Genomic DNA, 19,473 nt, shown 5'->3' on the forward strand with positions numbered 1-19,473 from the left:
ACAGGCAGGTCTGAGGTACACATTGTGACACGGCCGAACGCGTGTAAAGAGGTAGAATTACATTCTGGCACTACTAGAAATTAACCATCTGCTCTATAGGGCACAAGTGAGTAGTTTCACCTGTGGTAGTAGAATGGTTCAAGTATGTTGCAAACTTTAATTTGGTTTGCCTTTGTATTTATTTTCTTCAATTTTTAATGAGTTGACACCTTTCAATTAACCTTGTTACTCCCCTTTCTTATTTACCCTGCCCCTTTTCCTATCCCCAACCCCTTAATCGACTGTTGACTGGCAATGGAAAGACACGGATGAGTACACATGTTGAAGAGTTATATCAGATTGAGGGGTTCTTCCCCTCATTACTGACATGTAACTGGCATAACACAATGCCTCACGCTAACATACACCCGAAGTATGTGTTTTGAAGGAATGCAATGGGCACAACAGCACAGACAAAGATAGCAGCTAACTGCCACACCAGAATGTGACAGCATATTACACATCACAACCATTCCTGCAACAAGTGTTTTTTAATTGGTCGACCCTTTAAGCATATGTGAACAGGCAGTTCCCCCGCCCCTAAAACATCACACACCTTTCTCCTTGTGGGTCTTCTCCAATGCAACAATTAAAAAGATTGCTACAATCGCCCTTCACTGTCTCCCAGCACCAAGTCAGACACACATGAAGGCAAACATCTCGGGATCTGCCCATATGTCCTCTCCCCACTCTGCCTTGAAGACCCGCTCTGTCCCAAGTGTCCACGCCAGATACACAGGCAGCTGTGTGCATCCTGCATTTCCAAAGGACTATGGCTGAGAACTAAAATTGTGCAAAGCCATCAGAATCTTCCCTTCCGTCTCCCTGAGGTACAATTCAGACGTTGCATTACAGGACATGCACATCTGCCTGGTAACACTGTCTCCGTTGCTTGCACAGTTTCCACCACTGATCTAGGTGGCCACTGATGAAGAAGACACCAGTGTGGGAAATCACTGGGCATGTCAATGGAATACCCAGTGGCACAGGGTATTAAGAACTCTCTGCAAAAGTGTCTTTCCGAAAGGGTTGGTTTCTTTCACATGGCCTGGTCTCATGCGTAGAAAATTGGTACATTCATTTGGTCTTTTCCGCATTGCCACCATCTTAGACTTGTGCGTTACCTGAAGTTGCTTCTTTCTTGAAAAGAGCAGTTTTTAAATGTATCGAGCAAAAAACAGGTTCTTAGAAGATCGCAGAGATGAACCACTTTTCACAATGGCATTCCACTACAAGTAAAACTCCACCAAAAATATCAAGTTCTGAGTTTTTTACTTCTGTTTCTCACTGACTGCGCATGCTGAAGGGCCTTATGGGGCCTGCCAGGTTAGGAAATGGCTACCAACAGCCATTACAGATCCCTATGCAGTCAGCCGTGTTAACGCCAGACTACATTTCCCGCCCCAAGAACGTTCCCGCTTGCGAGTCTTGCAGTGTTCCCTGAAGCTCTAACATTCCCGGCCAAAGTGGCGGTTTAAAGTGCAGCAACCACATTGTCGACGTGCAGCAGCTTCATGGACCCAGCGTTCTCAGCGGCTAAACTGCTCTTTCGTTCACCAGCTCAATGGAGTGCATGAATGAACGTCCGACTGAAGGTTTCTCATACCACAGATGTGAGCTCCAGTAATGCGTGCTATGCGTTTCAGTCGTTTGTCCCGCTGAAAACCTCCATGATCAGGGGGGTGTTGTCTGGCTGGATGTCGTGAATCTCTACCACTTGCTTACAATATTCCACGTTCATGCTGCGCAGCTCCGTCAGGCACCGGATGATTTTGGGAAACAGGAACCTGAAAGAGACGAGACATGGAAGCATTGAAGAGACAGCATTACAATTAACTAATCACATAGCAGGCAATATTTTAGCATTGCATTAATTTCTGGATTCCATTTCCAAACATCATTTAAAAACCCCATCAAGTAGCAGGCAAGGGCTCCAGACTCTCCTATACAGACCACTGGTGTCACCAAACTATTCGAAATCACGTCATTCATGTCCTGGCTCTTGGTAGACTTGCCTTTCTATCCAGCATGGAGCTACTACCTGGCATCCCACACCATCACCTCCCATTGCATAACTAGGAGAATCCTCATACCAGTCCATCTTGCCCTTTCATGTAGATTACCACCCGTCTCCCACTATATGCAAGAATCCTGAAAGATCTGCGCCCCATCCATATGTTCACTTATTACTTTACTGCCCTGGCTGCAGCCAGAGCTTATTCACATGATTCCCCTGTTCCAATATCTTTCTAACCTCCCATCTATTCTGAACTGCGGAGACCACCGCCCCAGCCCACAAGTCTCCATGTCTCAAAGCGCTGGACACTTTCCATCAATCCCCAGAATTAATAAAGCATCCACAGGAAAGTACAGCATGGCCTTCAAGTGAACAAGAAGGTATAATGAGTGGTGGCTTCCCTTTTCCTCCCCTTAATGCTTAGGCACTGAGGCTACTGGTTGGTGGTAGCACAGTTATAGTAAGAACATGTTTTTTTATTGAACACATGCCGGTCCGATAGCACAACGAGTAGAGCGCTCGCTTTGACATCGCTGCAGAGCCTGCTAACGCAAGTTTGAATTCTGGGAGGGCCAAACTCAGCCTTTCATCCTTCCGAGGTCGATAAATGAGCACCACACACTGTGGGTAATAATAAGCCGCACTCAGATGGCTGAGGGTTCGTAGCACTATATAAATGCTAAATTATTATCATTATTATTATGACCCATCAGACCACATTTGCTCCTTCATTGGACAATAAATCCTAACAAACACAACTAGCAAACTTGCCTAATCAGCTGAACGACCACTCCAACCTCAAATTCACTCACTGACCGCATACTTAATCTGAGCTCTCCATCTCTGCAACGCTCATTCTTACACTGTGACTCTTTAGTTACCAAGGCTGGCACACTCTGCTCTACAGCTTTTCCCGCTTGGTTGACCTTATTGCTTGTTCTGGCAAAACTGGATCAGGAGGGATGTTGAGGGTGGGGGAGATTTTGAAGGAGGGAAGAATGGCGAGTTTCCCGTAACTTTGGAAAGGTTTCTCTTGGGAAAAGGGGGCTAGGGCGCTATAGGGAGATGCAGTCTTTGTTGTTTACAGAGACCTAGTATGTTAGGTACTATGCTTGTGGCAAAGCCAGAACTCGGTAAAACATCTGAGGCGGCACCGCACATGCTGTCTACTTATACTGCTATGCCGCCTATGGAACAATCGCATCAACACTCCTGAGATAGACAGACCGATTTGGTCAGACGAACTGGGCTATGTAATTTCACCCGATGAGTGGGGTGGATTGCTCAGGGTTGGTTTCAGGTCTAGATTAGATATGAATTTGAGATTAGTTGGGCAGAAGATTTTGCAACAGCTATATTGGACACCTATGCAGATATTTGGCTTGGGGTTGTTGGATAATACTTGTTGGGGATGTGGTGGAGATAGAAGCACTTTGCTGCATATGTTTTGGAATTGTTCGAGTGTCAGAGGGTTCTGGGGGGAAGTTTTGGATAGGATTGAGGTGCTACATATTGAGCTCCCTAGATTACCTGCTCAGGTGGTAGTGGTGTCAGGCGAATGGAGGTGTATCGTTGCTGAAGAATGAGGAGTAGATAAATAAAGCTTTAGGGGTTGCAGCCAAACGGATTTTGAAAGTTTGGAAGACTAAAAAGAAACCATGAGTGGGCGATTGGTTGGTAGAGATGCAGGCTATGTCTAGTTTTGAGAAGGTGATGTTGAACAGTGCCTGTGAAGAGGTTTACCTTGAGTTGTGCACACGATTTTAAGCCTGCCCGCAGCCCCCGATTGGGTCCTGGAGCCCTGCTGTGGAACACTGTGTGGGTGTAGCAACGTGGTGGACCTGCAACGCAGCTCCTTAGCTGCTTTCTCATGGCAAGGTGTGCTCTGCTGGATAGTCAGCTCCTGCTCATATGGCCTTCATTGTGTTAGATTTACTACATCTAGCTATATTTTGACGTCTTACAGCTTCCGTATTGCTGCTTCCACCACACCTAGTCCTTCCTGGTTCCTTCTCCCCCAGACTGCCTCCCAGCTAGCCCAGACCCCTGATTGGGCCTTGCTGCCCCTTTTTAAGTCTTGACTCTAGGGCAGCTCCCTGCCCATGCACCTCCAGACCATATTTGCCAGTGTTCGCCGGGGAAGCCTGCTGCCGTCAACCAGCAACAACTGACAAGATAAGAGGGGTCTGAGTGGGGAATACAGCATTTACTGTATTTTGGAAAGCCCTAGTGCCCCTCTCACCTACATAACATAGCTTACCAAGGTGTGCTAGCTAGTAAGTAATAGTCCTATCGCTGCTGCACTAACACCCTTCGAAAAGCTATTACTATCAGACTCTGGGGACAATCACATTGTGGGGACAATTTACAAGTATATCAGACAAAATGAGGAGGTAGGATATAGATGCTAGATGGGGCAATGGGACGACTCAGTGGGACGGCCAATTGAAGAGGCTGCGTGGGTACAATAGTTGGATGCTATTCCCAAGCATACAAGATCAATTCAAATACAGGAGATACGGGTAAAGCTGATGTTTCATGCCACCTTACCCCAGTGGTGCCACACAAGATCTTCCCGAAGGTGTCCAGGGAATGCAGGAGGGAACGTGATGAGGAGGGGGGAGTGCCCTCCGATCCAACAGTTTTGGGGAAAGACCATGGAGGCAATTGAAGAAATCATGGGGATTCAGGTGAAGGGAAATTTAGGTCTTGCAATCTTGGGCCTAGGACGGGTATTAGAAGAGCTACCCTCGAAAGTACAAAGGAAGGTATACTTGATCCTAATGATGGCAGGGGCATTGGTGATAGCGCAGAAGTGGAAAGCAAAGGAACCGCCTATGGACCATGATGTGTGGGTAAGGTATGGCACTTTGCGGCTCTAGAATGGGTATCCTACTCTTTACAAGGCAACCACCAGGGCTTTGCAGCGGACTGGGACTTGGTAATGAAATTCTTACAGAGTTCTACAGAGGAGTATGGTGCCCGAGGAAGATGAAACTCTTGGGTTTGGTATAAACGGTGGACACCAGCTTTGGAGTGATGGGTTTTACAAGGAGGGGACGGGTGGAGTTAAAGCAGGAATGGACTACAACTGCAATGGGAACTTGGACTATATACCAGACGGCGAAAAAAGAGACATTGGCGATTGGTTGGGACAAAGGGGGGAAGGGAGGGGAGTTGTAAAAATGTCAAGCGCACACCGGGGCCCTCCGGACCACCCATAGCCCCCAGCAGAGCTTGTCACAACAGGGTAAGTGGTACCCCACTACACAGCAACAAGGGGCACGTGAATCCAGAGCTGCCCCCTCGTGGGGCTGGGCCGACGCGGGAGTGCGCCCGAGCTCCTCCCTGACAATCCAGTGCCTACTACGGAACCGGCCACCAAGAGGTTCTCGACACAGGGGTGCAATTACGTGGGGGCCCCCTGGACTCCCCCACAGAGCTTGCCACAACGGGGTAAGTGGTGCCCCGCAACTAAGCATCGAGGGGCGCGTCGGTCCGGGGCGGCCCCTGCGTGGGACCGAGCCGACGCGGGAGCGTGCCTGGGCCTCCCCCAACACATCAGCGCCCATCACAGAACCGGTGATCAGGAGACCCGAGATATAGGGGCACAACTGCTTGGGGACAGCCCCCCCCTTCCAGAAGACCTGCGACTCCCTCCTCGAGAGACTCTCAGATATAGTTTCCAGAGCCCACGGCTGGATCAGGACAGGGGACGGGAAGCTGGGTAACAGGGGGGGGGGGGGAAACATGCCCACCTTGCAGTACCGCACCACTGAGACCCAGGAAACTGCCAAGCACACCGCCACTCCCAGAAGGTACCATCAAAGACACCAGAAACCGGTGGATATCTGAAGAGGGTAACACCATATGAGCTGGAAAGAAACCCTAGCGAAATACCACTTTACCCCAGGAGCTCCGAAGATGGAGACGGGCACCTCTTCCCCCTCTGCCCCAGACATGAACACCATGCAAAACAATATCCAGACGATTCTAGATGAAATCAGGGGCATGAGGACAGACATGGGTGCTAAACTGGCAGACCTCACCGCCAAAGTCTCCACACTTGAAGACCGAATAGAGGGAGTAGAGAATAACCAGGCATCTAAAGACCTACTAGAGACACAAATGGAGATGCGGTTCAGAGATATGCAGAGACGGGAGGACGAGCTTCGCCTCAAGGTAGACGACATGGAAAACCGGGAACGGAGAAACAACATGCAGATTTTTGGCCTGACAGAAGCGGAAGGCGAGACCCAGACCGGTCTAGAGAACAAAGTCCAGGAAATCATCAGAATAGTCTTGGGAACCGACTCTGGGGAAACCGTTCTAATCGACAGGGTCCATAGAGCTGGCGGAGGAGGTAGAGGCCCGCGATCGGTTCTGGCAAAGTTCCACTACTACAGAGACAAGGCAAGGATACTAGAGAGAGCGAGAACCTTAAGAGACATAAAATACGACAACTCAAACGTGGCAATCTACCAGGACCTGTCCGCATTCATGCTACAACTGCGGAAAAAGTGTGGGGCAATCACCAGGTGGCTACAGGAGAAGGGCGTCAGATAACGTTGGGGTCACCCCTTTTATCTGGCATTCGAATGGCAGGGTGAGAAATACCAGCTTGCGACTGAGGACGATATTCGGAGAACCGCGGAAGAGCTGGTTGGGGACCCCTCTAACCCATCGGGGTCACGCACGGGGTCGGACAGAGACCCTGCCCGGGGCCCACGAGGTCCAGATCCAAGTCAAGGAAAGCATAAAGTGAAAGGCACCCGCAAATTTCAGAAAACCAGACACCCCTCGAAGAGCAGAGATGAACCCATTTGACCATGGAGGGAGGTCGGTGGAACGAGATAGAGGGGAAAAAAAGATGGTTGTTCAGAACGTGGTTGCTTTTGTGGCCCAGGGTGACTCCCCATTGTGCAGGGTAAACATACACTACCACAGGATGTTGCCACAGTTGGTGAAGTTTTGGTTTAAATGATATAATAGAAAAAGTTTAAAATTCACCCCACAAAGGGTTGGAGGGGTGCGGATCCGTCCAGAGGTAACCCGCGGTGGTTATCCGATCTGGGGTGATCCCCTTCGGTCCTGTATTGAAAATCAAGGTACAAGCAGTCCCATGGTTTCTTTAGAAGCGGTTCATGTTGTTGAATGGGAGGGAGGGGAGACTCAAAAGAAAGGTCCCATGAAGCGACCTAACACCCAACCATACCTGGGACCCACCTTACATTGAATAAATGGAAGACATGCTCCATATCAATGTATCTCCCGAGGCCAAGGCAGCGGCCCTGGTTGTTTCGTTTACTAGACCCGATGTTCTTCGGGCTGTGGAAACGAACGCCTTACATAACGGGTAAGGGAGACAGGGACAAGGGAGATGTTCATACCATACCATGGAACGGGGGCCTGATCACAAGATTAACACAAGGGGAACTTACTTTGACTCTACAGGGCATGGGCTGCAATGATCATGGTTGAGGGACGGGTTGGCGCACTCAACGTCAAGGGTCTCAACTCACAGAATAAAAGATCTCTCACAAGTAATATGTTCCGCAAACAAAAATTGCTAATCCTCTTCCTACAAGAAACACACTATAGGAGGGGGGCCGAGTCAACAATAAGGGGAAAAGAAATTGGCAGGAACTTCTGGGCTTCACACAAGTCATCGAAGAAGGAGGGAGTGGGGATTCTCCTTAGCAAATCACTTCACCTTACAGATATTGAGATGAAAAGGGGCTTCGGGGGCAGATTTCTGGGGATCAAGGGACTATCCCAAGGCACACGGATTACTTTGGCCACCCTGTATGCACCAAACGCCGGCCAAACCAAATTCATTCATAAAATCCTCAAGGTTATGGACGAATGGGCCGAAGGGGCCACGATCCTGGGGGTTGGGGGGGGGGGACTTTAACCTCATTCAAGACCCCCAACTAGACTGGTGGTCCGCCAAGGGGACGGGAACGAAGGCCCCCACTAAAGATAACCTAGCCATGGGCGACCTGCTGCGGGAATACTGTTGGGTAGACGTATGGCGAAAATGCTGGCAGACCCCAGGGGGCTACACGTTTTTCTCCCCCCCCACCAGACATACACCAGGATTGACCTACTACTGATATCGGAGGAGGGCGGAGGGGAGGTCAGTGGCCCCACGGTCGAACCAATAACCTGGTCAGACCACGAACTTCTAGTCATGGGATGGTGTTTACAAGATGTCCCCAAATCATACAGGTGGCGCTGCAACGACACTCTCATAAGGGACCAGGTGTACAAGGAATTCCTACGGAAGGAAATTGAAGCCTTCTTTGAAACAAACGATAGGGGAGAGGTCCCCATGGCTACCGTCTGGGAGGCAGCAAAGGCAACCTTTAGGGGTCTCCTTATTGCGGAGGGCTCACGTAAGAAACGGGACAGAGCCCTAATAGAATCCAAACTCCGAGACGACCTAAAGGCCCTGAGGGCACAGCTCACCAAAGACACCGTAGACCGTGAAAGCCTCCTCAGCGAAATGAGAGATAAAAGACAGGCCCTACACACGACTAATTGGAGAGGTAGTCAAGAAAATGAGATACACTAAACAACGATACTATGAAAGGGGAGACAAGGTTGGAACACTACTAGCACATAGGCTTAGAGGTAATAGAGCTGACAGGCGGATAGAGAAGGTTAGAGATGGGTCGGGTACAGTCCATTCGACAGCCAAACATATAGCCACATCCTTTGCGGGCTTCTACGAAACGCTCTATACCGCACAGGAGGGAGAACCACTAGAAGACATCCATAGCTATCTTAAAGACCACCCCCTACCCAAGCTTACAGACCTAGAGAGGGAGACTTTGGAAAGGGAAATAACGGAGGAAGAAGTGGAGGAGGCCATTAAAAAATTGAAAGTAGGTAAGACCCCCGGGGAGGATGGCTATACAGCCGACTTCTACAAACAGTATCAACTGGTACTGACACCACCACTTGCCAAACTCTTCAACCAGATTAAAACCCCAAAAACTATCCCACCAACATTCCTACATGCCTTGATTATGGTAATCCCCAAACCTGGCAGGGACCCAACGGAATGTGGCTCATACAGGCCCCTTTCGTTCCTTAACACAGATGCAAAGATCTTTACGAGGATCCTAGCGACACGCCTAGAAAACTACCTCGCTAGACTGATACATCCAGATCAAGTCGGCTTTGTGTTGAACAGACAGGGAGCTGACAGCATGCGCAAGACCCTGCATATACTGAGCTCAAAAAAAGTTAAAACAGAGGACGCCCTTCTCCTGTCGCTGGACGTGGAGAAGGCATTTGATAGGGTGAGCTGGGCCTTCATGGAGGGTGTCTTGTCGTCCCTGGGGATGGGACCAAAGTGGCAGGGTTGGTTGTCAGCGCTCTACTCTAACCCCACAGCAAAAGTGGTAGTGAATGGGTGTGAATCGGAAGCCTTCCCATTGGGAAGAGGTACTAGACAAGGGTGCCCACTGTCCCCCCTTGTTTACGCCCTTGTAATGGAACCCTGGGCTATAGCAATCAGGAGTAACGACAAGGTCCAGGGCATCAGGATGGGGGAAACCGACCACAAAATAACTTTATTCGCAGACGACGTACTACTATACCTCTCCAACCCATCCCAATCAGTCCCAGAAGTGATGCACAGCCTAGAGCAATACGGGACCCTGGCGGGCTATAAGGTAAACTTAGATAAATCAATCGCATTCTCAGTGGGTCGCCTCGACGAGGTAGAGAAGCAGTACATTGAAACCCTCCCTTTCGTAAGCAACCTGAGGGGTTCTGCCATCTGGGGATCCAGATACCATCGGACCTAGCAGATCTTTTTAGAGCAAATTCCCCCCCCCCTCAGGTTGGCAATCAAGCGTGACCTCGAACGATGGGAAAAATCCGGTCTCTCATGGATGGCACGCCTCAACTCCATTAAGATGGTGATTCTCCCTAAATTTCTGTATCTCTTCCAGATGCTCCCAACTCAAATACCAAAGTCATTCCTTCTAGAGATCAAACAGGCCCTCCTCCGTTACCTCTGGGGGGGAAATTCCCATAGAATTGCATATGACGCTCTAATACGACCCAAAGACGAGGGTGGAGTCAATTTCCCGGACCTAGACACATACTACAAGGCTTCACAGCTCCGAATTCTGGTAGATCACTTGACGATGGGCCAGAAAAAGCAGTGGGTAGGACTAGATAACCTGCCTTTCTCCCCAGTCACACTGGATGAATGGTTGTGGGTCCCCAAGGCCAGTATCCCCAAAACAATTCTGAGACACCTGGTCCGGGGGGTCTTGTGGTCCATATGGAAGGAAGGGGGTTACCTTAGATGGCTCACAACATGGCCCTTACCCCTGAGCGGCATCTGGACTCCTCCACTTTGGGAAGGGATCAACGAGCCGCTGGCGTTCCAGCAATGGTAGAGAAGCTGGGCAGCTCTGTCGGGAGGGGGTGTTCATATCGTTGGGGGACTTGAAGGAAGCTCTCGATCTTCCCAACCTCTCCCCCTTTCGCTACCTACAACTTAAGGGGGCCTTGACCGAAAGCAGATGGGGTGACACACTTAGACGAGACCTAACGGACTTTGAGAAGTTCCTCATCACACACAAGGGAACCAGAGGGGTGATATCACGACTTTATAGCTTTCTGCTACTCTCTGTCCCGCGGGACCCCATGCCTGCCCAGCTCCAATGGGAGAGGGTCCTGGGTGCACCCATTGCCGAAAAAAGGTGGCTCAAGATATGTAGACAGGCCAGCCACTCCACGACTGCACCCCAATACCGCCACCAGGCTCTCAACCTAATCCATAGATGGCATTACCCCCCCACAGAGGATAGCCAGAATGAGAAAGGGATATAACCCACACTGCTGGAAATGTCAAACCGAAAAGGGAGACTATATACATATGTGGTGGAAATGTCGGGTGGCACAAACTTACTGGAATGAGGTCCTGTCCTGGATAAAGGAGGTGGATGGGATGGAGAGGACCCTATCCCCATGGCTAATGTTGTTTGGCATTGAAGTGGAAGGGGGTCCGAAGGTTAAACATGACCATATGCTACAGGTGATGTTGGTAGCCGCCAGAAGTTGCTGGGCCCAAAGGTGGAAATCGCCCCAACCCCCTGGGGAGAAGGAATGGGTATCAAAAACATGGGCAATATATGACATGGAATTTTTGACCCACCTGCTCGATGAAGTCAAGTCAAACAAACAGAGTCCCTATGGCTTCCCTTTTTTGACAAATATGGGAAAACACCATAAGACACTCACCTCACCTGAACCGTGAACAGCCCCCCGGACGTGTGGGCCCTGACGCGTTGAGTCACCCATGCCCATCCTGATTTCGCCCTATGCCCGTGTCACATCTTTCTCAGACTCCGAAGTAGACTCTATTGTTATTACTGCTCTCTGAACCATGGTATGGGAGAGGGAGGGGGGGAGGGGAGGGGAGGGAAAGGCTGGAATAGGGGAATAAGTTGTATTACAAATTTTTCTTTTTTTTTTCATCTGTAATGTACATTTTGCTGAACTCAAGCTTGCATTATTTGTTATGAAAATGAAAACCTTAATAAAAACTACATTTTCAAAAAAAAAGAATGCAACGGTACCACACCAGCACAGGAATGCCTTTGAAAGGCTTCCCTGAGGTAGCGTGGTGTGGGGTCCTATTTAACTGAAAAGTTTGCCGCTCCTGTGCTGCTTTTTACTAAAACTGCTGCGCAAACAAAACAATATATATGTATACTTTGGGCTCCCCCTTCTCCTTGAGGGAGTATGTGGGTGGCCAAACCTGGCAATTTGTATGGAAGCAAAGAGCATTAACATAAATATTTATAAAAAAGCTCTTTGCTTTTATGTAAAAGGCCAGGTTTCAAATTTAAAATTGTGGGCATTCTTTTTCAGAATGCCCACATTTTTACATTTGAAAAGTCTGCGATAGTGATTCAGCAGGAAATGTGAAGTTTAACTGTTTTTTTGGTCACAATACTCACCCTAACAAAAAAACGTCTGTAAATTGCAAGACATTAACCAATTTGGGCATCTTTTAAACAGGATGTGAGGCTGGCAGATCTTGGAGTATCCTGGATCAACATTTGGCTCTCAGGGCAGAAAAGCTTCCTGCACGTACCCGGAGCTTTTCTTTTACGTAGCGCGCCGGCCAGCACAGGGGAGCATTGCAGAACTCCCCTGAGCTGGTACGTGGCAAGGGGAAACTGGGTGACTGTTTTGAAAGCTTGTCATGATTGAGCATATTGCCTGGATGGGTGGGCGTTTGTCCTCTGCCTCTGTAGGTTTGCTGCTGCCACGCTAATGAATGTTTAAATGTAGACATTCTGCTCTCCCAGGTGAGAAATCTAGCAGGACTTTGGTAGCACCCCTTTCCCATTGGAGCCCAGGGCTTAGCACACAGGCATCAAGACAGAGTGCTGCTTTCTTAATAAAACCTCCCGTAACGACCCCGGCCGCACCTTCACAAGGGTGCAGAGAGCCAAATTTTGTTTCGCCTGAGGGGGAGCTGCTTAGCTAAATTCCCTCATAGGACAAAAATTAGAGCGATCTTAAGAACTGGAGAACACTATTGGCTTTGGGGTAGTTCAAGAATCCAGTGTTCTCATCTCAGAAACCCAGTACCAGCAGTGCCATCAAGCCAACAATTCAGCACTTAATATAGAAAATAACTACATACTGCTGTTAAGAGGAGCACCCATTTGATAAACATGGCCATTTGAACTGTCAAGTGTTTTTTTCTCCTACCATAATAGGCTGCTAGTACTTTTCAGAGGTTTCTGCTGCTTGCAACCCATTATGTGCAGATATAAAATGTCTCTCCAGGCCCTAGGGTAGGGTCTGGGTGATGGTCTCTGAAGCAGGTCTCCTGGAGCTTTCCCCGGCTTACTTACTGGTACATGTAGTTGAGCAATCCTGGCTAGCACTCTATGGCGAGGAATGGAGCTGATGAGACCTAACAAACACATTGAATACATTTGATTTCCATATTTCTGAAGCACAAACTCTGCAAACTAAATAGAGTTTAGCCACTTTGTATGTCTGGGGGAAGGGGCGTGTTCGGGCAGAGGACGAAGATGCCACTTTGGCTTTGGAAAATAGTCTTTGTGACTTTCCTAAAAGCCATCAGATTAGTGATACTGTATTTTGAAAGGGAGGGCGGGTGGTCAGTCATTCCATATTGTGGGGCACTTTACAGAGAATGTTCTTTCTTCCAACCTTTTAAACTTAGAAGTTGGCAGAACGGAGGGATATATTTGATATGTACAGCAGGACCTTGGCTGCAAGATTGGGAAGGTGGGTTCAGGCCATGCACATATTTGAAAGCGAGTCAGTGCAATTTGAAAGGCCTGCTGCTATTGACCTGAGGCGGCAATCCGTGTGGTCGGTGTCGGAGAGATAAGAGGGGAACCTTTTCTTAGAGTAACGACTAGCAATGGAATTCTGGAAGTATACAGACATAGCAAATACTCTGAGGGCCGCATAACAGGCATTGGTGCAGTCCAGTTTTGAGTTAATCAGCCAACATACAACAAGAGGACAGGTAGGGGGAATAAATGGCAAAGCTCAACAGAGCTGGTAAAAGGTTTACAATACTAGAATTAGTCTTGTAATTCATACAACTATTGGGTTCCAAAAACTCCTAGTTTCCTTTTGTCTTTGTTGAATATCATAGACAGCATGGGATGCGAATGGGATTGGACCCTGGAGGCGTGGCCCACCTTAGAGGCGTTGAGCTTCAACCTTCTGTTTCACATCCAAGAATGAACCTTTTCCAGTTCAGTCGACATGGAGGAAAAGTCTTCATGAGTATCGATAGTACAAAAGACCGTTCAAGTGCACACCAAAAGTTGAAGAGTAATAGCTGCAAACCCATTCATGCTGGATTAAAGCCAATGTGAGTGCAGCGGAGGTAAACCAGCCTTGATATATAGGCTGAAGAAAGAAGAGAGTCATGGTATCCAAGAATCGGGATACCGTTGTCCCCTGCACAGCTTTATACTGATAATAAAAGACAGCAATTGGTGACAATTTGAATAGGATAACAATGTTATGCAGCAGAGAGAAAAATTAGGTCTGGAGTAGGGGTGTACCTAATAGTGAAATTGGGCATATTATTAAATGGGTATATAGATCGCACTAAGTTTATTAAAACCTTGTTAAAAGATGAAAATAAATAAAAAAACACAGATTTGCCCCCATCGGTTGGACGGGAACTAACCCTTCAAATGTTGGGAGGGGCGCTAACGAGAGTCTGTGGGTGAAGGGCAAACTTGTGTGGGAGCATCTAACGTCTTCATGCATGCTATTAAGACTATTCTGGTGAAGCTTCAATGTTACAAACAGTTAACTCTTCTTTTTTGAAAACACACACTTAAGGGCTGCTGTAGGCATTAGCTGTCTCCTGTCCTCCCTACCTTTCCAATCACTGTGAAGCATACCTTGGGAATCAAATAGCATTATGTGCATCAATGGTTCTTTATTTAAACATTCACCTCCAAAAGCTAGCTGTGTGTGCACGACAAGTCCCAGAATGCAAAGCTCTGCAACAAAACCTGACCAATCTAATGACCTGGATAATGGAAATGTTTGTTACACTTACACAAGTGCCTTATACAACCAAAACCCACAAATTGGTATATAGGCAGTTGCTGAACAGTATGTGAGGCTTTGGCTGTTTCTACATTCAGTGTCCGTAGTAAGTCTTCTGAAGCGCGACCTGCGAGTTTCCTGGGCTACCCACTGAGCCTCGGTGTGCAGTATAGGCAAGACAAACTGTGCCAGGTTGATGCAAAGATAACAAAAATGTGGAAACGCTCAAGGAAAGCATGAGCATTTCTATTTTGACTAGGTCAGTGCTGCCAGGTGATTTTTCAGACCTGTGGCAGCATTGAGCTTTCCCTGACGCTGCCTAGTGAGGGAGCAGAAGGAAGAGGCACACATTTGCACACGCCTCTGGTGTTCTGACCCGTGGTGTGCTATGTCAGATCTTCCAAAGACACATTTTGTATCCGCCATTACAAAAGTAAAACTTATGATTCAGGCCAAGCACATAATGGAGACGTGTTTCCCCCATGCATTTCACCTGTGCACACACAATTGGAGAAATTAATTTTTGCGAACTGCTGCCGTGTTCCGTAGGCACTGTTATCATGAGAAAGTCACCTGCATGTATCACTGTGTGAACGGGCATGCAGCTTGATATTAAGCATTGTGGGAATAAAATGTGCAGTTCCCAGCCCTGGACTGAAAGTCATGGCGAGAACCTTTGATTGGCTCACGTTACATCATGACAGTCCCCAGGTGAGAAGAGCAAATCGCACAGTACTAGACAGAGCCCCTTGGACTGGACAGAGCCCCTTGCGAACGCAGACACAAATTCTTAGAGCTTAGTTACCCCTATGGGGCGCCACACCTTGCCCCCTACTTAGCTACAGCCCGGGTCTACTAGCCACAGCTCCCGAATCCAGTAACAGTGAATACTTGACACGATTTAACAGGATACGTTTAAATGAAGCACATCCCGTGAACAAATGTCCAAGTCGTCAGGCTGCAGATTCACTGCCCTGCACCAGCGCTGCATACACCAGTATGAACAGAAGCCACACAGATTCGTTCACTCTAGCAGTGAGTGTACTATGCAAAGGTCACCGCAAGAACTCTTCCACCATCATGTTATCATTGCATTTAGGAAAACAAACAAATGGCGATTAGCCATTTAAAATAGAGGACTCATATTTCCCATGGCAGTGCATGATAAGGCCATTCAGTCCATTTGTTTTCATCCGTTCCCTAAGCCTTGCGGTTCATCTCTCTTTCATTTGTCATTTAGCAACACTACAAGTCCCAGAATTCCAAACAGAAACACGACTGTATGGCGTTCCCACGCTTTACATATCAACCTTGAGAGATCTGCTTAATGCACTCATACATGCCAACAGTATCCATTCCTTTCCAGAGAAAGCCCCGTCCTATCCTGTTGTTTTTAACTTTGAGTTCTGGGATGTACATTCTGAGGGAGAGGCACCCGCAGTGTGTCCCTTTGTCCTTCACTGTGTTAAGAGTGACCCACGATGCTTTATATGTGCGTTTGGCATTAAGTTCCATGCAGTGTCAAGATGAGCCTGAGCTTGGCTTGGCCAGTCTCGCATTGTAAATGACTGCATTGTGTGAGAAGATTATGGGCAGCCCTTGGAGTGGTGCGGAGAAGCAGAGCACCCAGCATTCACACATTGTCATGTACTTTGGGAAAGGATTTAAGGAGTGCTGTTTGCATACCGCTTTGTAATAGGAAACTGCAGTGAAATGCCTGAATGATTTCAGGCATGCAGACAAAGGGGAACCTATTTGGCTTCGAGTGTTAATTAAGTATTCGGCCGAATAGCTAATTTCAGCCAGCATTCGGCCGAACACTTACTGGAAGCCGAATTTCGGTACACCCCTAGTTTGGAGAGTCCAAATTCTTACACATGTTTCCTATTGAATACCTCTGAAGCGCAATGCGTTTCGGGAGCATTCATCCCTTTATGAAGAGCATGGGTTAAATCGGTCAACAGTGTACATAATATAACAATTCCATAGAAAATTGTCTGGCATAATAATTATTAGGGGAGAGTTCATTGAAAATAACAATCCCCTCAAAAGAAAATCCAAAAAAATAGGGAATTAAATAAAGTAATTCAAGTCCTCATTCATCCCTTTAGGTGACAATGTGTCCCGAAGGTCAATCCAATACAGTTGTTATTGGGCAAATCTTTTTGATAAATCCCCATAATTTGTGATTGTTCATTCATGATCTTGATGCCTTGGACTGATGCCTTACTTCTCTTGATTAACACAATTAGGAGATATGTTCCCTTTTTTGTAAATTTATTGATTAAATGTTGGCTTGTATTACTAGTATAAAAAGGTGTGAAGTGGTCAGGGGTATCCGGATTCTTGGATTTCATTGCTGTATTCTAAAGTCTTCATGGGATCCGTTGACCCACGGACAGTGAGGCACAGACTTAATTGGCAATGTCTTCATGAGGCCCTTTAAGCCGTAGGAAAAAAAAAAAACTGGTCAATGGAAGCAGGATACTGAAGATCAACGGAAGACAAGAGGACCATTAAGAGGAGCACAAATGCATGAAAGATAAGGTGCAAGAGGAACTCCCCTGCTCCATAGTTTCATTACAACAGATGCAGAGCAGAATTCTCCAATGTAAAATTTTGGTGACGATTATTGAGAAAAGAACGGCACCAGTCCAGAGGGGTTTCCACAATTCCTCATGACCGAGTTCATGGTCAATTGTGTTGAATGCCGCCGACAGGTCTAGCATGACTCAAAGGATAAGGGAACCATAATTCGTTGCGTACCAGCTGTCATTCCAAATGGACAGAAGTGCACTCTCCGTCATGAGTTGGAGGATGAGGTTTTGCTCTCAATGGTTCTGCAGCTGCTTTAGCGCTGCTTTCCCTAGAATCCATTAGAGCCAAAGAAACCCAGCAATAGGTCTAAAGCTGTTAAGAATGGCTGGGCCTCATGATGATTTCTTTATAAGGGGGGGTGAGGACAGCAGATTTAAGAGGACCAGCTACTACTACAGATGTTGGGGAAGCATTAAGGTATTCAGTGATGAACGGGCCACCAAATGAGCATGTTCCTGTGTGGCTAGAGTGGGAGTAACCAAAAAAGTAAATCCGATGAAAAGCATTCATCAGACCTTGGGTCGCCAATAGTGTAGTAAAAACTACTGCAAAATTTGATTCTGTTCATTCACTGGTGAAAAATAGTCTGTAGGATTTAATTTAATTTTCTGACTAAATAAATAGACTAACCAAGTCCTTTATGATTCTGTTTGTAATTTTAATGTCACAAGTTCATCTTAAAGTGAGGAGGCAGAATTCAAGCAAATTGCCAATCCATTTCGGACCTGGCTTTTGGTCCTTCAGGGTGGATTCTGGCCATTTTGCTGCCTCCCTAGAGCATTGTTTACAAGTATATATTGCGCTGCTTGTGTCTTTTAACAGCTACTTCACGTGGCACACTGCATCAAAATCAAGAGGCGTGGCACCAGGGCTGGGAGTAACATCAATACAGTGATTTGCTGAGTGGGGTGCTTTCAGAAGGTTTCCAGTCTCTTCAATAGAGATCCATCAAAAAAGGTAAACAGAGCTGTTGCCCTATAGATGAGAATAGAGAAAGGAGTCCCGGTGGCAGGTTCTGATCTAGGGATCAGTCTCGATGTTCTGGATCACTTTTAGGAAAATATTTGCTAAAAGGCATCTCAGTGCTGACGGATCAACCCGTCCCATAACAGGTGGCAAAACAAATTCTAATAAGATTTGAACTATGGTCTTATGGCGAGTAATTGTCATATTTGAGCTCCTAATAAATATTTTAGCTGGGAAAATACACTTTTTATAGGTGGCTGTTGCTGCTTTAAACATTTACATTAGCATCAGTCAGGGGCATAGGAGACCCATAAAATCTGGAGGGGGTTTGGGGGATGAGACAGGGGAACTCTTGGGAATTTGCTTTTTAAAATTTATTTATTGTGTGACCTGCCACAACCCACACCATGAAAATCATTGTAACATCCTGCTCTAAACATCCTAGATGCATGCTAAGAGACAGGAATAGTAATATGTGTGAACAAATGTTGCAGATCAGCGAACCCACTGCCAGTTTGTTCACACAAATGAATAAATGAGCATTGGCAAAGCCAACAGTTTTGACTTGCATACAAGTATTAGGCATTTGCAAGGCACTGCTATTGGATGCCCAAGTACTCGCACTGGCTACCATCAATGGCCAGTTAATACCACTACGGCAGTGCCTGGCAAGTGCATTTCCCATGCCTCTACAATAGCCCAAACTGTTGGCATTGCCAGTACTTGTTTTTCCCAGTTCCTGGGAGGTACAGAGCCAGCGGGCGATGCTGGTACAGGTGCAGAGTAGGCTCGACGCGGAGCTCTGTGCAGTTTGAAGGCAGCATTTCAGTGATGCTTTACTTCTTGATGTTTTGGTGCATTTTTTTGGTGTAGCTACACCCACCCACGCACACCTACCCCTTCTAGCCCTGCCCAACCTATACCCTCTATTCCCCCATCCACGTACCTTACCTCCTCTCATCCTCTCGCGTTATTTCTTACCCTCTCACTTGCATCCTTTCCCTATCATATTTCCTCTTGCTCATCATCAGTGGCACCCTCTATCAATGGCTTCCTCCCTTCCTCTATTACCCTTCTCATCCAGCACCTCTCATTACATCCTCCCTTCAAACACTGTGCTCTCCTCCTTGTACCCTGGTGCCTATAAATGCAACATGCAAAGAACATATGAACGCCAAAAGGATTGGCATTGCCAATGCTTTTTAAGGAATGCTGCTCCAGTACCAGCACTTTCCAGCAGGACAGATGTACAT

At 47.3% G+C, this 19,473-nt stretch overlaps 1 protein-coding gene across 1 annotated transcript in view; it reads right to left on the reverse strand.

The window, feature by feature from the left end:
* Positions 1-511: 511 nt before the first annotated feature.
* Positions 512-19,473, reverse strand: part of NR1I2 (nuclear receptor subfamily 1 group I member 2) — an 812,250-nt gene continuing 793,288 nt past the window's right edge. The window contains exon 9 of the mRNA XM_069635851.1: positions 512-1,826. Coding sequence (XP_069491952.1) covers positions 1,682-1,826 — 145 coding nt within the window. The 3' untranslated portion in view covers positions 512-1,681. The remainder of the gene's footprint in view (positions 1,827-19,473) is intronic.

The sequence above is a fragment of the Ambystoma mexicanum genome, chromosome 7p (genome assembly GCF_040938575.1).
Source record: "Ambystoma mexicanum isolate Mex_15411 chromosome 7p, UKY_AmexF1_1, whole genome shotgun sequence".
NCBI lineage: Eukaryota > Metazoa > Chordata > Amphibia > Caudata > Ambystomatidae > Ambystoma > Ambystoma mexicanum.